The sequence below is a fragment of the Nanorana parkeri genome, unplaced genomic scaffold (assembly GCF_000935625.1).
Source record: "Nanorana parkeri isolate BGI_ZX_2015 unplaced genomic scaffold, ASM93562v1 scaffold100, whole genome shotgun sequence".
Lineage (NCBI taxonomy): Eukaryota > Metazoa > Chordata > Amphibia > Anura > Dicroglossidae > Nanorana > Nanorana parkeri.
Window position 1 is genome coordinate 1,281,586 of NW_017306368.1, and position 14,342 is coordinate 1,295,927.

A 14,342-nucleotide genomic window follows, 5' to 3' on the forward strand; every position below is an offset into this window, starting at 1 on the left:
AACTCCCTCCGCTCCCCCCCCCCAAAAAAAAACCAAACAAACAAAAAACACTGTAGTTTTAATTTTAATGAACCACAAATGTTTAAATATCTTTACCCAATATATAAAAATTGAAATGTAACATTTATGTGAAGGACATGTGTTTGTATTTGACTGTAAAAATATGAGGTCCTTCAGTAAAGAAGAAAAAGTCTTTATGCAGCTAATGGCTTAACCTGATATTTTCTCTTTTAGATGTCAATGAGTGCAATGAGCTAAACAGCAGGATGTCACTGTGCAAGAATGCAAAGTGTATTAACACAGAGGGCTCATACAAATGTGTGTGTCTGCCTGGCTACATACCATCAGATAAACCCAACTACTGTACAGCATTAAACTCAGATAGAGACGACAGTGAACTGGAGTAGAACGGACTTTGGCTCCAATTTCTCAGCCCATATACTCTGCACTGTATGAAAGCAAGGAAGATGTGTATGTTACTTGAGATGAAGGTGGAATATAACCTCTAATGACAGTTTTGTGGGAAACAACAGTAGTTCTTTTATCTGCAAGTGGAATATAATGTTGGATGTTACTCTGCATCAGATTTCCAGACCAAAAAGCACACATTTTCGCTAACGGAATAAACCACCCAAGTATATAGTCTGATCTTACATAGCCAAAAGCAATGATGTTACTGAGCTGGTTATTATTATTTTGTACTATTGCTTTATTAACTTGCCATTTTATTAGAGGTGGGAGCATTTTATAACACTTTTTTTGACGATGCAGCACATTGAATACTGTATCAGAACTATTGAGATGAGAACTTTTTTTTTGTTATATTTTGGTGCAAATATCTTGTAGGGCAATTTCCTATGGACCTTTTCACACTGTTATACTGTTCTTTGGAAATATTGTTCAATGACTTTATAACCTCTCGTTTGCCCTGTGGAGCAGACATTCTTTTTGTTTTTTTATTCTTAACTTTTTGTACATCTTGGCCGGAAAATCATATTGATTTTATTTTTTACTCTCTCTTTTATCTTATTGCTGCACTTAAATTCTTTAGAACTTTTCTTGCCAAGTTTCAAAGCTGCTGGAGAACCATTGCATCCCTTAATGTATATTAAATTGGATACATGTTTCCCTGTCCAGAAATGTAATTTGTAAATCGAATATAGGAAAAAAAATCTTGTTTGTGTTTCTTAACATATTAAAGCTGTATATTAAACATCAGTAATAAAAAAAAACATTATTTTTACTTTTGTACAATGTTATTACATACATGGATCTGAGTATCCCTTTTGTCAGTGTAGAATACCCTGTATTTTGATAACCAGGATTCTTGATACTGATGGACATACCAAATATCCACAGAAAATGAGCTGCAATTAGGATCAGTAAAAAGGCTTTTCTGCCTGCACTTGCTTGATCAGATTTTGGCCCATTTAATTTTAATGTTTTTGGTTCATTAAGAGCCACTGAAATGTATATATTCTTAAAGTGTATTTCCACTTTTGTAGTTAGATTTGAGAAAACCCCACTATGTGTTTGTTGTGTGTTCTCATTCACACCGCATGAAGAAAAATTAAATGTGTCTTACCTTTTAGGTGTTATTTTGCAGCAGGCAACATTTCTGAATCCAGAGTTTTCTCAGCACCTTTACCGTTATCTAACTGCATTCACATGCAATGCACAGGCTAGGGTTGTAATCCTTTACCCCTTTGTTAGGGCAGGCAGTGTTCAAATCTACTTTAAAAATTATAGTGAACAAACCCCTCACCCCTCCCAACCCCTCCTAACACTACAGAGAAGGAGAAGAAAGTAGAAATGTTAACCCTCAAGAAGCCAATACACCCTAACCGAAGTAAATGCAATTTAAACTGCAAGAAGCATTTTTTTTAAATATTCTCTTTAGTGTATGCAAAGTAAATGGGACCATGTAACGAATAAAAAATAGGTGATATCCCAGTTTGGCTGTGAAAAGGAAATATTCTTTAAGATAATTGAGTTATACTGCCATCTTTGGGAGGTTTAGACTCAAGGCAAACAAGGATTGGTTAAGCCAGCCCCTTTAATGCTAGCAAGGGGATCGATTTCTACCTGTTATGGATCACAGCTGCGGACATGGATGCACAATCTATGGAAGCAGACATCTTCTGGGAAACCACAGGTTTTAGGGAGTAGAGGGTGATTCCCAATTAAATATAGCAGAAGTCTATACTACTGTATGCGGGTGATGCAATGACTTTGGGTAAGTTTAAACTGGAACAATGGTAACAGGTAATCTGTATTACATCATACAGTACTGTTTAATCAATTTCAAAGAAGTTATCAATTAAATAAACAGGGTGACATGCATTAGATCCATCACACTTTAGAAACGCATGTGCTGGAGGAAGTCCCATAAGTAGATATATGTTGGAAACTGTATTACTTCATACAGGTAATGTAATATATTCCATGAGAAGCAGTCTAAGAGTTACTATATTGCTATACAGGAAGTAGTCCCACATATATGATACAGCTTTGTATTTTTAACATGAGCCACTGTGATAAGCCTCTCAGCGGTATTGGGTAACCGATACTATGTGAATTCAACATGCAAGTAAGCGGATACATAGAACTATACTTGCGTTTTGCTGCATTAGAGATTCAGGTATCAGGTGACTGTGAGGCGTTAAGTCCTTGAGAGCATGCATACCGAGGAAGGCTGCAGGTGATTCGCTGAAATCAGAGAGTCCAGTAACAAGTGGTTAATCCAGAGTGGGAGTCCAGGATGACAAGCTATAATCACAGTGGCTGCAGGCTTGGAAAGCAGGTTAAACACACAATGTCTGTAAGTCAGGATGCAGAGCACAGCTACTGAGGCTGCAAGAAAGGACTACAAGGCACAGGTGTGTGGAAGTCTGTTCAGCATGGAGAGCAGGTGGAGTGGAGCGATTGCTCAGCATCCACAATATTACCAGGACACTGAGCAACTTCAAATCTCGCTCTTTAAGCTGACAGTCAGCAGGGGGGAGGATGAGCAGTGTGACGCCATGGGAGAGGGCAGCGCCGGACCCCATTCTCAAAGCGTGGCAAGGTGAGTCTGTTACAGCCCCCGTATAACTGCAAGGCCTCAATGTCCTAGGAGGATGAGCTTTATTTATTTTTACTATTTTTTTCTGTTTTATCAGCATATTCATGCCTTCATGGACTTTTTCTCTATATGTTTATTATACTTCTTGGGCAGTGAGTGTGCACCCCCCTCCTCCTTAACCATATCAGGCAACGAGCCCCCTGGCAAGACACCATGTAATGGCAAAACCTCTTGTCTTCTTGTTGATGTGGACAAGGCCCTCACCCCTCCGCATTCCTGGCCCAGATTGGTGTCAGTGACCACAATAATAAACCCTAAATTAATGTCAGACAGTAACTGCAATATTAAACCCCACATTGGGATCAGTGACCGCAGTAATAAACCTCACATTGGTGTCAGTGACTTCAGTAAAAAAAAACAAAAAAACCCACATTAGTATCAGTGATTGTAGTATAAACCCAACATTGGAATTAGTGGCTGCAATAAGTAGTAGGTAGTAATGTTTTTAACACCACCTTAGTGGTGGCAGTGAATATTTTAACCCCACATTGGTGTCAATGGCAGAAAAATATAAAGTGGGCACCCAGATGCCGCTCCCCTTGAGAATGAGTAAGGGGTAGTTGTTACCCAAAATTAATTCACCAAAGAGTTAAGTAAAATGTAAATAAACACACAACAACTTTGAAAAAAATCCTTTTATTGAGCAAAAACACCAACACAGTTTTTGACAAGTCCTCTTTTGCTATTCGGGAACAGAGTTGTTTTATTATATGACAGGTCTCTGGTCCCCAATGTCAACAAATAGGAGGAACAAGTCCCGTGATGTAATGTATCATTCTGCCCATTTGTTTACATTCTGCCCGAAGAGGTCATTTTGTAGCGGTGGTCGTCAGGATCGGCTTGGTCTGCCGATCCTGACGACCTCAGGATTTTAAAATAAAAGAATTGTCAAAAACTGTGTTTGTGTTTTTTGTTCAATTAAAGGAATGTTTTCAAAGATGCTGTGTGAGTAGGGGTAACAACCACCCCTTACTTACACCTTCACAATGGGGGGACAGCATCTGGGTGCCCCCTTTATGAAACGGGCACCCAGATGCAAATAAGCCCCCCTTCCCACAGACCCCCACAACCACGGGCCAGGGTTGCGGGGAAGAGGCCCTTGTCCTCATTGCCATGGGGACAAGGTGCTTTTCCAGGATGCATCCGAAATGTTTGTTATAAGTTAGAAGTTTGGATACGCTCAGATTCGTTATATTTTTGTTTTGATATGCATCCAAATTTCTGAACATTCGTACAAATTTCTATTCAGAAAAAAACGAATTGCACAGGTCTAGAATTGAGGGGAACTTCTTTTTCATTCTTCACTCCTGATCACATGATCACAGAGGTAGCATATGATTGGCTATTACAGTGATCACTAGCTGTAGAACCCTCCCCATCACTTTCTCTTCTGTAAAGAGCAAGAGATACAATGTATATTCTACCCCTCCCTTGAGCAGAAGAATGTAAAGCAAAAAAGCCTGTGTAAAAAGATCAATAAGTAAAGATGAAATAGTTAGATCAGGGCCTTTTTTAATCCAGGTAGGATTACAAAAAAAAAATAAAAAAAGCTTTTTGATTTTGTGTTAGTTTTAGCCTCAGTGTATTTTAGATAGGATAAGCAGCAAAATGCACATTATTGTTTCTGGGCCCTACTACAGGTACTAACAACAAATAATGCAAACAGATGTGGCATTGCTGTAAATTCAAGGCGTACTAGAATTTATTTTGGTTTATTTGGTGGTTGGTGGTGGGTCATTGTAATGGCAAAAAATATAAAGCTAAAATGTGGGTATTTTCCTTCACCTCCCATCTGTTCACTGGTTAATGTTTGGTCCGCACATACTGCATTGTCCCATATTCCTTTTCCTGAGGTATAGGGTTAGGTACTTTGGACTTTACCTTGCTATTGTTTTTTTTGTTACTGACCACTTTACCTGTTGGTTTAAGTTTGCTTCCACCTGATTTTTCAACATGACCTAGTGTAAGGAGTACAAAATGTGGGCCTATCAGAAATACTGGAAAAATAAAGTAACCATGGTTAGTTACCTCTGATACCTCCTTCCATACAGGCTTATGCTAGGGGCAAAAAAAAAGCCTTTTCTTCATAAACAGATAATGTAATAAGAGCATAAGATAAGTGCCCAGTTAAAACAGAGCTCCAGGCATAAACAACAAAGCAAAAATGAATATTCATCAAAAGATAAAATAACAAATACAGCTTTGCTGCAATATTGCCTCAATATTCATCTATAATAATCAGGAGATTTCCTCCACAGTACTTTTTTCTGCCGGTAGATGTTCTCAGTCTGATAGCCAGTATCATTTTACCCACTTCCCCTGAGCCCAAGTCATTTTTGATCCAGCCTGTGACTACACAGTGAAAGGTGAAGCAGCACAGTGATGCTTTGTCATTTTTATTGTTATGCAAGATAGAAAGCGATGCGCCAGTGTACCAGCCATTTTAATACAGTGGCCAGTCTACAGGAAGTTAACCTCCCTGGCGGTAATCCCGAGTCTGGCTCGGGGTGAATTTTCAATGCTAGGAGCGGTACCCCCGAGCCAGACTCGGGGCTGCAAAGAAAAGTGACACTCACCTTGTCCCTGCGATCCCGCGGCGTCCTCTGCTGTACGCGGCCCAAAAATGAAACTAAAAGCTGGCATCTGACTTTTAGGGGTCTATTCACTATGCTGCCGAGGGCAGCCGAGTGAATGACCGATCAGAAGTGAAGTGAGCCGAACACTGTTCGGCTATAGCATGGAAACAACAAATTTCCATGCAAAAAATTGTACCGCTTTTGGTACAAAATTCCTGACATAATCATACCGCCAGGGAGGTTAAGACAAACTGGTCTGACATACAGAGAGAGATGCCAGTGCTCAGGGTGGGGCATGTATGTACTGGGAAGCTGTCATCAATGTGACAGCTTCCCATTTATTGGTTGGTAGCCTTCTTATGGCTATTGGATGCACACATAACCTGTCATGTCTCGTACATACATAAACCCTAATTACACATTTTCGCACGCACCAGAGTTGCAAAAACAATTATGGAGCCTTTATTTTAGCTTAGATTCATGGCCTGTAATGGGTTTTAATGTGTTGCCTATTTTTAACCTAGAAATAGTTTTAAACCAACACAGTCTCATCTTTTTTATTAACCCACTTGCAATAGTCCTGCTGTGTGCCAACGTCGTCCCTGGGCGGTTCTTGAATTCCAGCTAATGTACTGGAAAATGGCTAATATCTAGAAATCTAAAATGTTTGCACTTGTTTACTGACCATCCAGCTATGTTTTAGCAAAACCTATCCATACACAAACAACAACAACAAAATCAATAGAGAGCTGCCATGGCCTTTGTCCAAAACCAAAACTAAATTAAGATGGAGAAATGCATCATAAAAACATTTCTTTCTTACACAATTATATCAAATAAAATTTAAAAACACCATCCCAGTAGCATACCACTGATGTATCAGAATGTTATATTGTTATCCCTGTCCACATAAGGACAAACTGTCCTCCTCAATCACCTTCAATTTAGCTAAATATTGCATATCATCTGAACAGCCCAGAATTCAAAGTAAAACAATATGCTCTTGCCTTGTGATGAGAGTATAGATAATAGTTCCACTTAGTAGTAAAGATACACGTGCCAACTCTAAAATGCGCAACATTCCATGATACAATGCACTTCCATACCAATGCGCATATGGCCACAATCATACTAAATGTTGACAATCCTCCTGTTAGAACAAATGTCCACCCACTATATCTTTGTTGGTAATGTAGTGCAATAAAATATATCTGGTATGATTTGCAAACTTACCTCAGGCTCATAGTCAACAGTCCATATCTGTATGTTATATGCAGTCACGCAAGATGCATGCATCACAATTAGGGCTGCAACAACTAATCGACATAATCGATTATAATCGATTATTGAAAAAGTTGTCAACTTTTTCAATAATCGATTAATCGGCTTCCGATCAGTTGGCCCTGTTCACAGCTCCACACGCTGTGCGCCGCACCTCCTCCCCACCTCACGCTCGCCGCTGCCAGACCCGCTCGCATCCACGCTCCACACGCCGCACCTCCTCCCCGCCTCACATTTCCTGCCCATCCACAATCGGCACAGGGACGCGGGGAGATGTAGTAAGGAGGAGCAGGTGTGGGGGGATGACAGCTGCTGATAGACAGGTCCGATCTCAGAAGCACGTTGCTGGAAGACTGCACTTTCCCACACATGGTGCTCTATAATGTATTGATGGGATTTGTATTTCTCTATAGCTGATGGTACATTGTGCTGTATATTATACATCGGAATACAAATCCCAGCAATACATTATACACTGTATGTATAATGTATTGCTGGGATTTGTTGTACTCCTCTATAGCTGGTGATATTCTGCATTGCGCTGTATAGAGGACTACATTATACAGCGCAATGCAGAATACCACCAGCTGTAGAAGATTACAACAAATCCCAGCAATAATACATTATAAAGTGGTACAATGCTAAATACCACCAGCTATAGAGGACTACAAAACCCAGCAATAGTACCTTATACAGCGCAAAGCAGAATGCCGCCAGCTATAATGTACTATTGCTGGGATTTGTTGTATTCCTCTATAGCTGGCGGTATTCTGCATTGTGCTGTATAATGTGCTTTTGCTGGTTTTGTAGTCCCCTATAGCCGGTGCCAGTCTGCATTGATTGCTGTATAATTTTACACTTTCCATTTCACTATATTGCACACCACCACTATCTTTTTTTCTTTACTTCCACCGCTCCAAGCTTGCTCCTGTGATGGACTACAACCTCAATACAAACTAGTAGTCCTATCACTGGAGCCATTTTTTAAAATTTTATAGTTTATCCGATTAACCGATTAATCGAACTTAATAATCGGCTAACTAATCGATTTTTAAAATAATCGTTAGCTGCAGCTCTAATCACAATGATGGAGTTTAATAATCAGGTGATGTCCTGATTATACTGGGATACTCAAAACCCTAATGGAGAGTGAGCTGTATTCCAAATACTCTACAAAGGGGAACATATATAGAGATATACTCATTTGTTTGTCGTCATTCATTTCCTTCTGATTCAAAGATGTATTACAGCCCAGAAGTGCTGTTTCCTATGCTGGAGAACACTTGCATCATGTCACTAAAAGTGAGTTCTGTAGGTGCCACAAAAAAAGTCCCATGTGGGCCATCTGTCAGATGGTAGGTACCATGTGGAGGTGACATTTCCCTAAATGGTTTTTGGAAGGGAATACCAATGCAAAAAAATGATCTCTTTCCGCTAGGCTGCCTGTTAGAAAAATTGAATTCAGAACAGAGGGAATCTGTGCTTGGAGGAATGTATTGTTTGTGGTGGTGTGTAATTGAGGGAGTTTGCCCACTGCTGACCCCTGCACTCTGTCCATTACACACCACTGATCCCTGCACTCTGTGCATTATGTACTCTTAAACCCAGCAATCTATACATTTTGTACTACTAAACCCGGCACTCCGACACTCTTTGTGTTATGGGATCCAGACCTCTGCAGTCTTTGCATTTCACATCCCTGCATACTCGGGGAATTTATCAAATCTGGAGCAGACTAAATCTGGAGCAGTTGCCCATGGCAACCAATCAGCTTCTCTCTTCAGTTTGTTTAGTCAAGATTTGAAAATAAAATAGAGAAGCAGATTGGTTTCCATGTACAGCTGCTCTAAATTTTCTCTGCTTCAGTTTTGATAAATTTGCCTCTCTGTGTGTTGCAGACTTTTGCATTATGTACACTGGGCGGGGAATTTACCATTTGGTCGCATCATCAACATCTTTTAAATTGTTGTATGCCTGATTTCTAGTGCATATAGCAACAGATTTATAATCCTAGTTAATGTTTCATTCCTAAATGCCTTGATAAGGGGAACTCTATTAAAATTGTCTCTAAATTGTTGCAGGCTTGCTGGAGGATCTCCTGGAGAACAGCTGAGCTAAATACTCTTGAAGTGCTCCTTACGGCTGGCTCCGGCCACTTTCAGAGAGATCAGCGTCCCTGGTTGCTAACCAGAGACACTGATCTCCAAGCATATGACTCTCCAATTGCACCCCTTTGAATCCACATAGGCTGACGGCCATGCACCTAGGAGAGAAGGGAAAATCTGACATGGAAACTAGACAAGAGGGAAAATCTGGCATGTAAACCAGGACAATGTGACAAAGTGGGCTGCCATTGCTAATCTATCATTCCGAAAATGTGTGTCCCCTGTTTATCAGGCTGAAAATTTGTGTTTTGTGCTTTTTGAGATACTAAACAAGAGGGACTCAGAATTAATAGATCTTAAAGTGACCTTAAGCTCAGAAGTTAAACCTCAAAAATGCATTCAAGTACCCTAACTATTAACAAAAATGTACCTTATTTGTGTACCACTCGGCTGTAGATCCTCATATCATCTCTGAATTCATGCTGGCACTGTCCTTCCTTTTGGGGAGTGACTACTTTTGTTTTCCATGGTCCCTGTGTGTGTTGTAAAGTAGCCACATCTCCAAGCTCCTTACCATGAAGGTCTATAATCTCACATTTAATTTACTAATTTGTATTGAAATTGTAGTCCATCATGGGCTTGAGCTTGGAGTTTTGGCTACTTTATAAAGCACACATGGACCATGGAGAACTAAAGAAGACACCCTCCAGAAGGAAGGACAGTGTCAGCATGAATTCAGAGATTATTTGAGAATCTACAGCCGAGTGATACACAAATAAGGGACATTTTTGTTATAGGTAAGGAATTTGAATACATTTTGAGATTGAACACCTGAGTTTGGTGTCGCTTTAAGGAGAGGTGGAAGTGAGGTGCTAAATACAGATCTACAGTAAGTAGAAATTAAACTTCTTAGTCTAGCCACATGACTTGTTTGCCAGCTCTCCACAAAAGGCCAGGTTCTGCAAAGGCCAGGTTCCACAATGCGCTCCCCTCCCCGCCAACCCCCCCAACCATCAATGGAGAATGGAAATTAGATGGCAGGGTTAGTTTAATTTTTTTATTGTTTCTTTAATTTTTTAAAACTTTTTTATCACTTTTTTTATTTTTATGTTTTTACTTTTTGAAATTTGTATTTATCTTATCATTTACTTTTTTTATTTATTTTTTATTTACTTTTTAATCACCTTTGTATTTAATTTTTTTTTTAAATTTCTATTTCTATAATCATTTTTTTATGACATTTATTTTCCACTTAACTTTATTGCTATCACACAGGAGATAACAAGCCCCTGTGTGATAGCAATTGCAGTACTGTGCTGGAACCCCTGTGACAGCTGAGAGGAGAAGACTGCTCTCCCCTCTCACTGTATACATGGAGCGGCAGGGTTACTTTTAACATGCTTGTAGGGCCATTAACAGCTCAAATTTTGGCCAATGCAGCAGGACTAGGCCAAGTTTTGAGCTGTCTATGGGGGCCTTTAGGGAAACATGCTACTTTCACTTTTCTGCAATTTGGAATCTAGGGACTGAGGTTATCAATGGGTGCATACATTTATGCAAATATTGTCTAATTCACCATGGAGGTAAGACAGTCACCTGCATTTCTCAGTGATGATGATGATGTTTTTCAGATTTTTTTCTACAGGCAAATATAATAGGCAGTGAATAGTAAAATGGAACATGCATAGATATGTGTTTATTGTGGTAAAGATACATGAATTAATCTATACAATATTTATTCAATCTGAAAATCAAAATGTTATATCAAATTTAATTATACATATTACAGACTACATAGAGATAATGAAAAAATGGTATGAAAACATTGCAAGAAATAATGAACCCAAGAGTATGTAAAAATCATTAGTGAGATCAGAAAAAAATAATTGCAATAAGAAGAAACTTAGCACCTTCGCTAAATTTGAAACAGTGCAAACAAAATGTGATATTGTTCTTAAAATACACTAATCTTCATGTCCACATAAAAAAGTAAAGTTCAAAAGTGAACTGATGCCACACTTTTTTCAGTTATCTTACAAACACTGCACTTATGTGAAATGAAGGATTAGGTGCCATAGGTTTAATTTTAATTTAAAATTTGTCCTAAATGAGTTAGACTTATGTCTACTTTAGAAAAGCTAAACGTATAGAGGGGAATTTATCAAAAGTGGAGCAGACAGAACCTGGAGCAGTTGCCCATAGTAACCAGCTTCTATCTTCAGTTTGTCCAGTTACGCTTTCAAAATGAATGATAGAAGCTGATTGGTTACTAAGGGAAACTGCTCCAGATTCTGTCTGCTCCACTTTTGATAAATTCCCCTCAAAGTATTTATTGTTACAGAAATGACATTTTTCCCAACTGCAATTTGCATGCAAAATCCATGTAGCAATGCATACACTGCAGACAAAATAAATGCTTGCATTATTACTTTATTACCACAAGATGTCCTGCAATTCCAGAAGAGAAACTCAAAGTGATATTGCTGAGAAACTTTGTGTAAAAGGCACCATACAATAAAGCAGATCATAGAAGTCTAACATCTCATTTGTACTAGGCGTTTGTGTTGCTGCACAAGAAAAATATCATGGGCACCAGAATGTATATTGTTTTCACTAAAAAGTGGCTCCACCAGTTAGTTCAATTGCAGTGTTAGAAAGAAAGTTCAGTTTTGTCATACAAGTTGATTACTTCAAAAATCAACATGACACATGGCAACTCACATCAATGTAAATTATATACAGTTTAATGGGATAACAACATAGGCAAAATATGAGAATGTGCAACTACTAAAAAATGTTTAAGGCTAAATATGACATAATTGGTCTAGAGCGCCTCTCTTAGGGTGTCCAGAGGCATCTTGAGAGACTGAGGTAATCAAGCTTACCCCCATCTGTCCAACTGATCAAGGGCAATCCAGAGTGCGTCATAGAAGATATTTCTGTCCATTGAAAAAAATTCAGAACACCAATTCAAAATGTAAACACCAGTTTAGAAAATTATAAATGATTGGTAAAATAAATTTGAGTATGTATGTTTAGATATTTAAAATTATAATGAGGTACTACAATGGAAGGTTCTTGGATATATACAAAATTGACTTATATTTGAGTAAGTGATGTGCCCTGATCTCTAACGAGCACACCTTTTTTCTACATATGCTCAGGGTTGGCTGCCAGGACTCCTTTCTAAGTCATAACCTCATGGCATGGATCTGTTTAGGGGTGTGGTGCTATTTGCAAGCGAGGGACATAGCTCAGAGGAGCAAGGGTTCATATTTTAGAGATAGAGACATGTGAGGAGAGTTTTTCCAGCACTCCTTATCTGGCCTGCAATTATCTTGATACTTAAATCTATGGCTTCTTGAAAACCGCTCCTGGTATATGCTAACTGTTGTGCAGCATCCAGCATGGTGAAGAACAGACAAGTTCAAAGGTACAGTGCCCCCAGGATCTGTGTAAGCGCAGCCAAGAACATGGCCTGTCCTGCTTATCTGCTTTGTGTTGCACACGTGCCAGCTTGTGGCCTTTTCACTATGGCTGTTCATGCTTTCTCTATTCCAGCCACCCCTCGGGGCTGTGACCTGGTGGCTGCTTGAAGCAAAGAGAATTGGGACCACTAGGGTTTTCGGTCCATCACCACCATTAGTAGCTCTGGTGATGACCTGCTGTCACTTTGACTCTGTGTCGCAGGTGAACCCATGTCATCTGCCAGGGGGCTCCATAACATTTGCCCTGCTACCCAGGCATATCAGATTTTCAAATTTGAGAGAGCAGAGCCAAAATGACTCTACCATTCTGCTAGGCAAGTTAGAGAAAACCCTCACCTTCTAAACTACAAAGTAAGCACTCTTCCTGTGGTTTTGCTCTTTTTACATATACAATGTTTATGGATGTAGTGAATCCTACAATTCTCCACCTCATAGAAGTCATACAGGATTATCAGACCTACCAAATTAAAGGCATTTGAATGAACATGTCCATACTAAAACAAAACCTTCAGATATAGAACAGAACAATAGCTGCTTCCTCTAAATCTGACTGAACTTATTCAGTATATGCTGAGAGGTAGAAATCCTTAAATAGACAGTCACCGTGCCAATCTAGGGCAAAGTTGCAGTGTCTCTGGAAATGGCATACCCCATACCCCATATAGCCACCTTACCAGGGATCCCTCGCTGCTCCTTTTTCCACTGCAGCCTCCATTAGAATGAGTGGTAATATCACTGCCCCAGTCATTTGATAGTAATTAGGTCTAGTGATTGGCTACTAGACCTGAGCACTTTTACAGGGGATGAGGTCACATGCTCACCAAACCCAGAAGTGACAGGAAGTGAATGTGATGCTATTGGGAGAACAGTAGAGAAGCAAGGAGTGTCAAGAAATATCTGGTAAGGTGAGTATAAAAGGGTCGGGGGGATGGGACTGTCCAGAGATGCTGTCAGTTTGCCTTGCATGGCAACATAGCCAACAGCATTTATTATTCTGACTCTATGTTTTTAAACACAATATATACACCAACACACAGTGCTTCAGAGTGAAAAACAGTGTTTATTGGTATTGTCCTTTTTCTTCAGCTGTGAGTCCCCCCCGCACGCACCCTACTAGCTAATCTTACAGTTATAGAAGTTCATCAAGGTTGGGATGGATAAGCAGGGTGGGACAAGGGTGCTTGGCATATTCACAGGTTTATATTTTTTTTATAGTTTGGCATGTGTGTGATGTGCATGATTATGGTCCATGTTTGCTTGGATGTGTTGAATCTACACATTATTATATTACAACCATCTACTAGGCTCTAGAGTATAAGCACTTGTGTCTTAGTTTTCTTGTGGATAGCTAAGGCCATCCGTTATCGTTAATCTTCATACTTCTGAGGTATTTTCATCCTTTTTCATTGGTCATTAGCTATGGATATTGGGGATGTACTACTGTACTCAACTGGTTGTTTTGTAATGGTGACAGTATTGATTGACACTGAATACTACAGACTGGTGAATGTTTGTGGCAACAATGTAGTACTTAGCCCCTTTCCCACCAGCCAACATTTAGTACAGCCGGAAGCTCGGGTCTCCACTGACGATCGGTGACCAATCAGCTTGGTTTCCAATCATGTGATCACTATGTCAGCTACAACGGAGTATAAGAGTCCTAAAACGTTAATGTTCCATGAGCACTGCAGCTTGATAAACATCAAACATTTACAGCTTGCTTTACAAAGGTTCCTCCAAATGGCCTGTACAGGCACATTGGTGTGCC

The 14,342-nt window shown here is 39.5% G+C and overlaps 1 protein-coding gene across 2 annotated transcripts in view; it reads left to right on the forward strand.

The window, feature by feature from the left end:
- Window positions 1–1,210, forward strand: part of LTBP1 (latent transforming growth factor beta binding protein 1) — a 169,663-nt gene extending 168,453 nt beyond the window's left edge. For both annotated transcript variants that reach the window (XM_018552900.1, XM_018552899.1), the window contains one exon: window positions 235–1,210. In XM_018552900.1, the coding sequence (XP_018408402.1) occupies window positions 235–407 (173 nt within the window). In that variant the 3' untranslated portion in view covers window positions 408–1,210. The remainder of the gene's footprint in view (window positions 1–234) is intronic.
- Window positions 1,211–14,342: the final 13,132 nt, after the last annotated feature.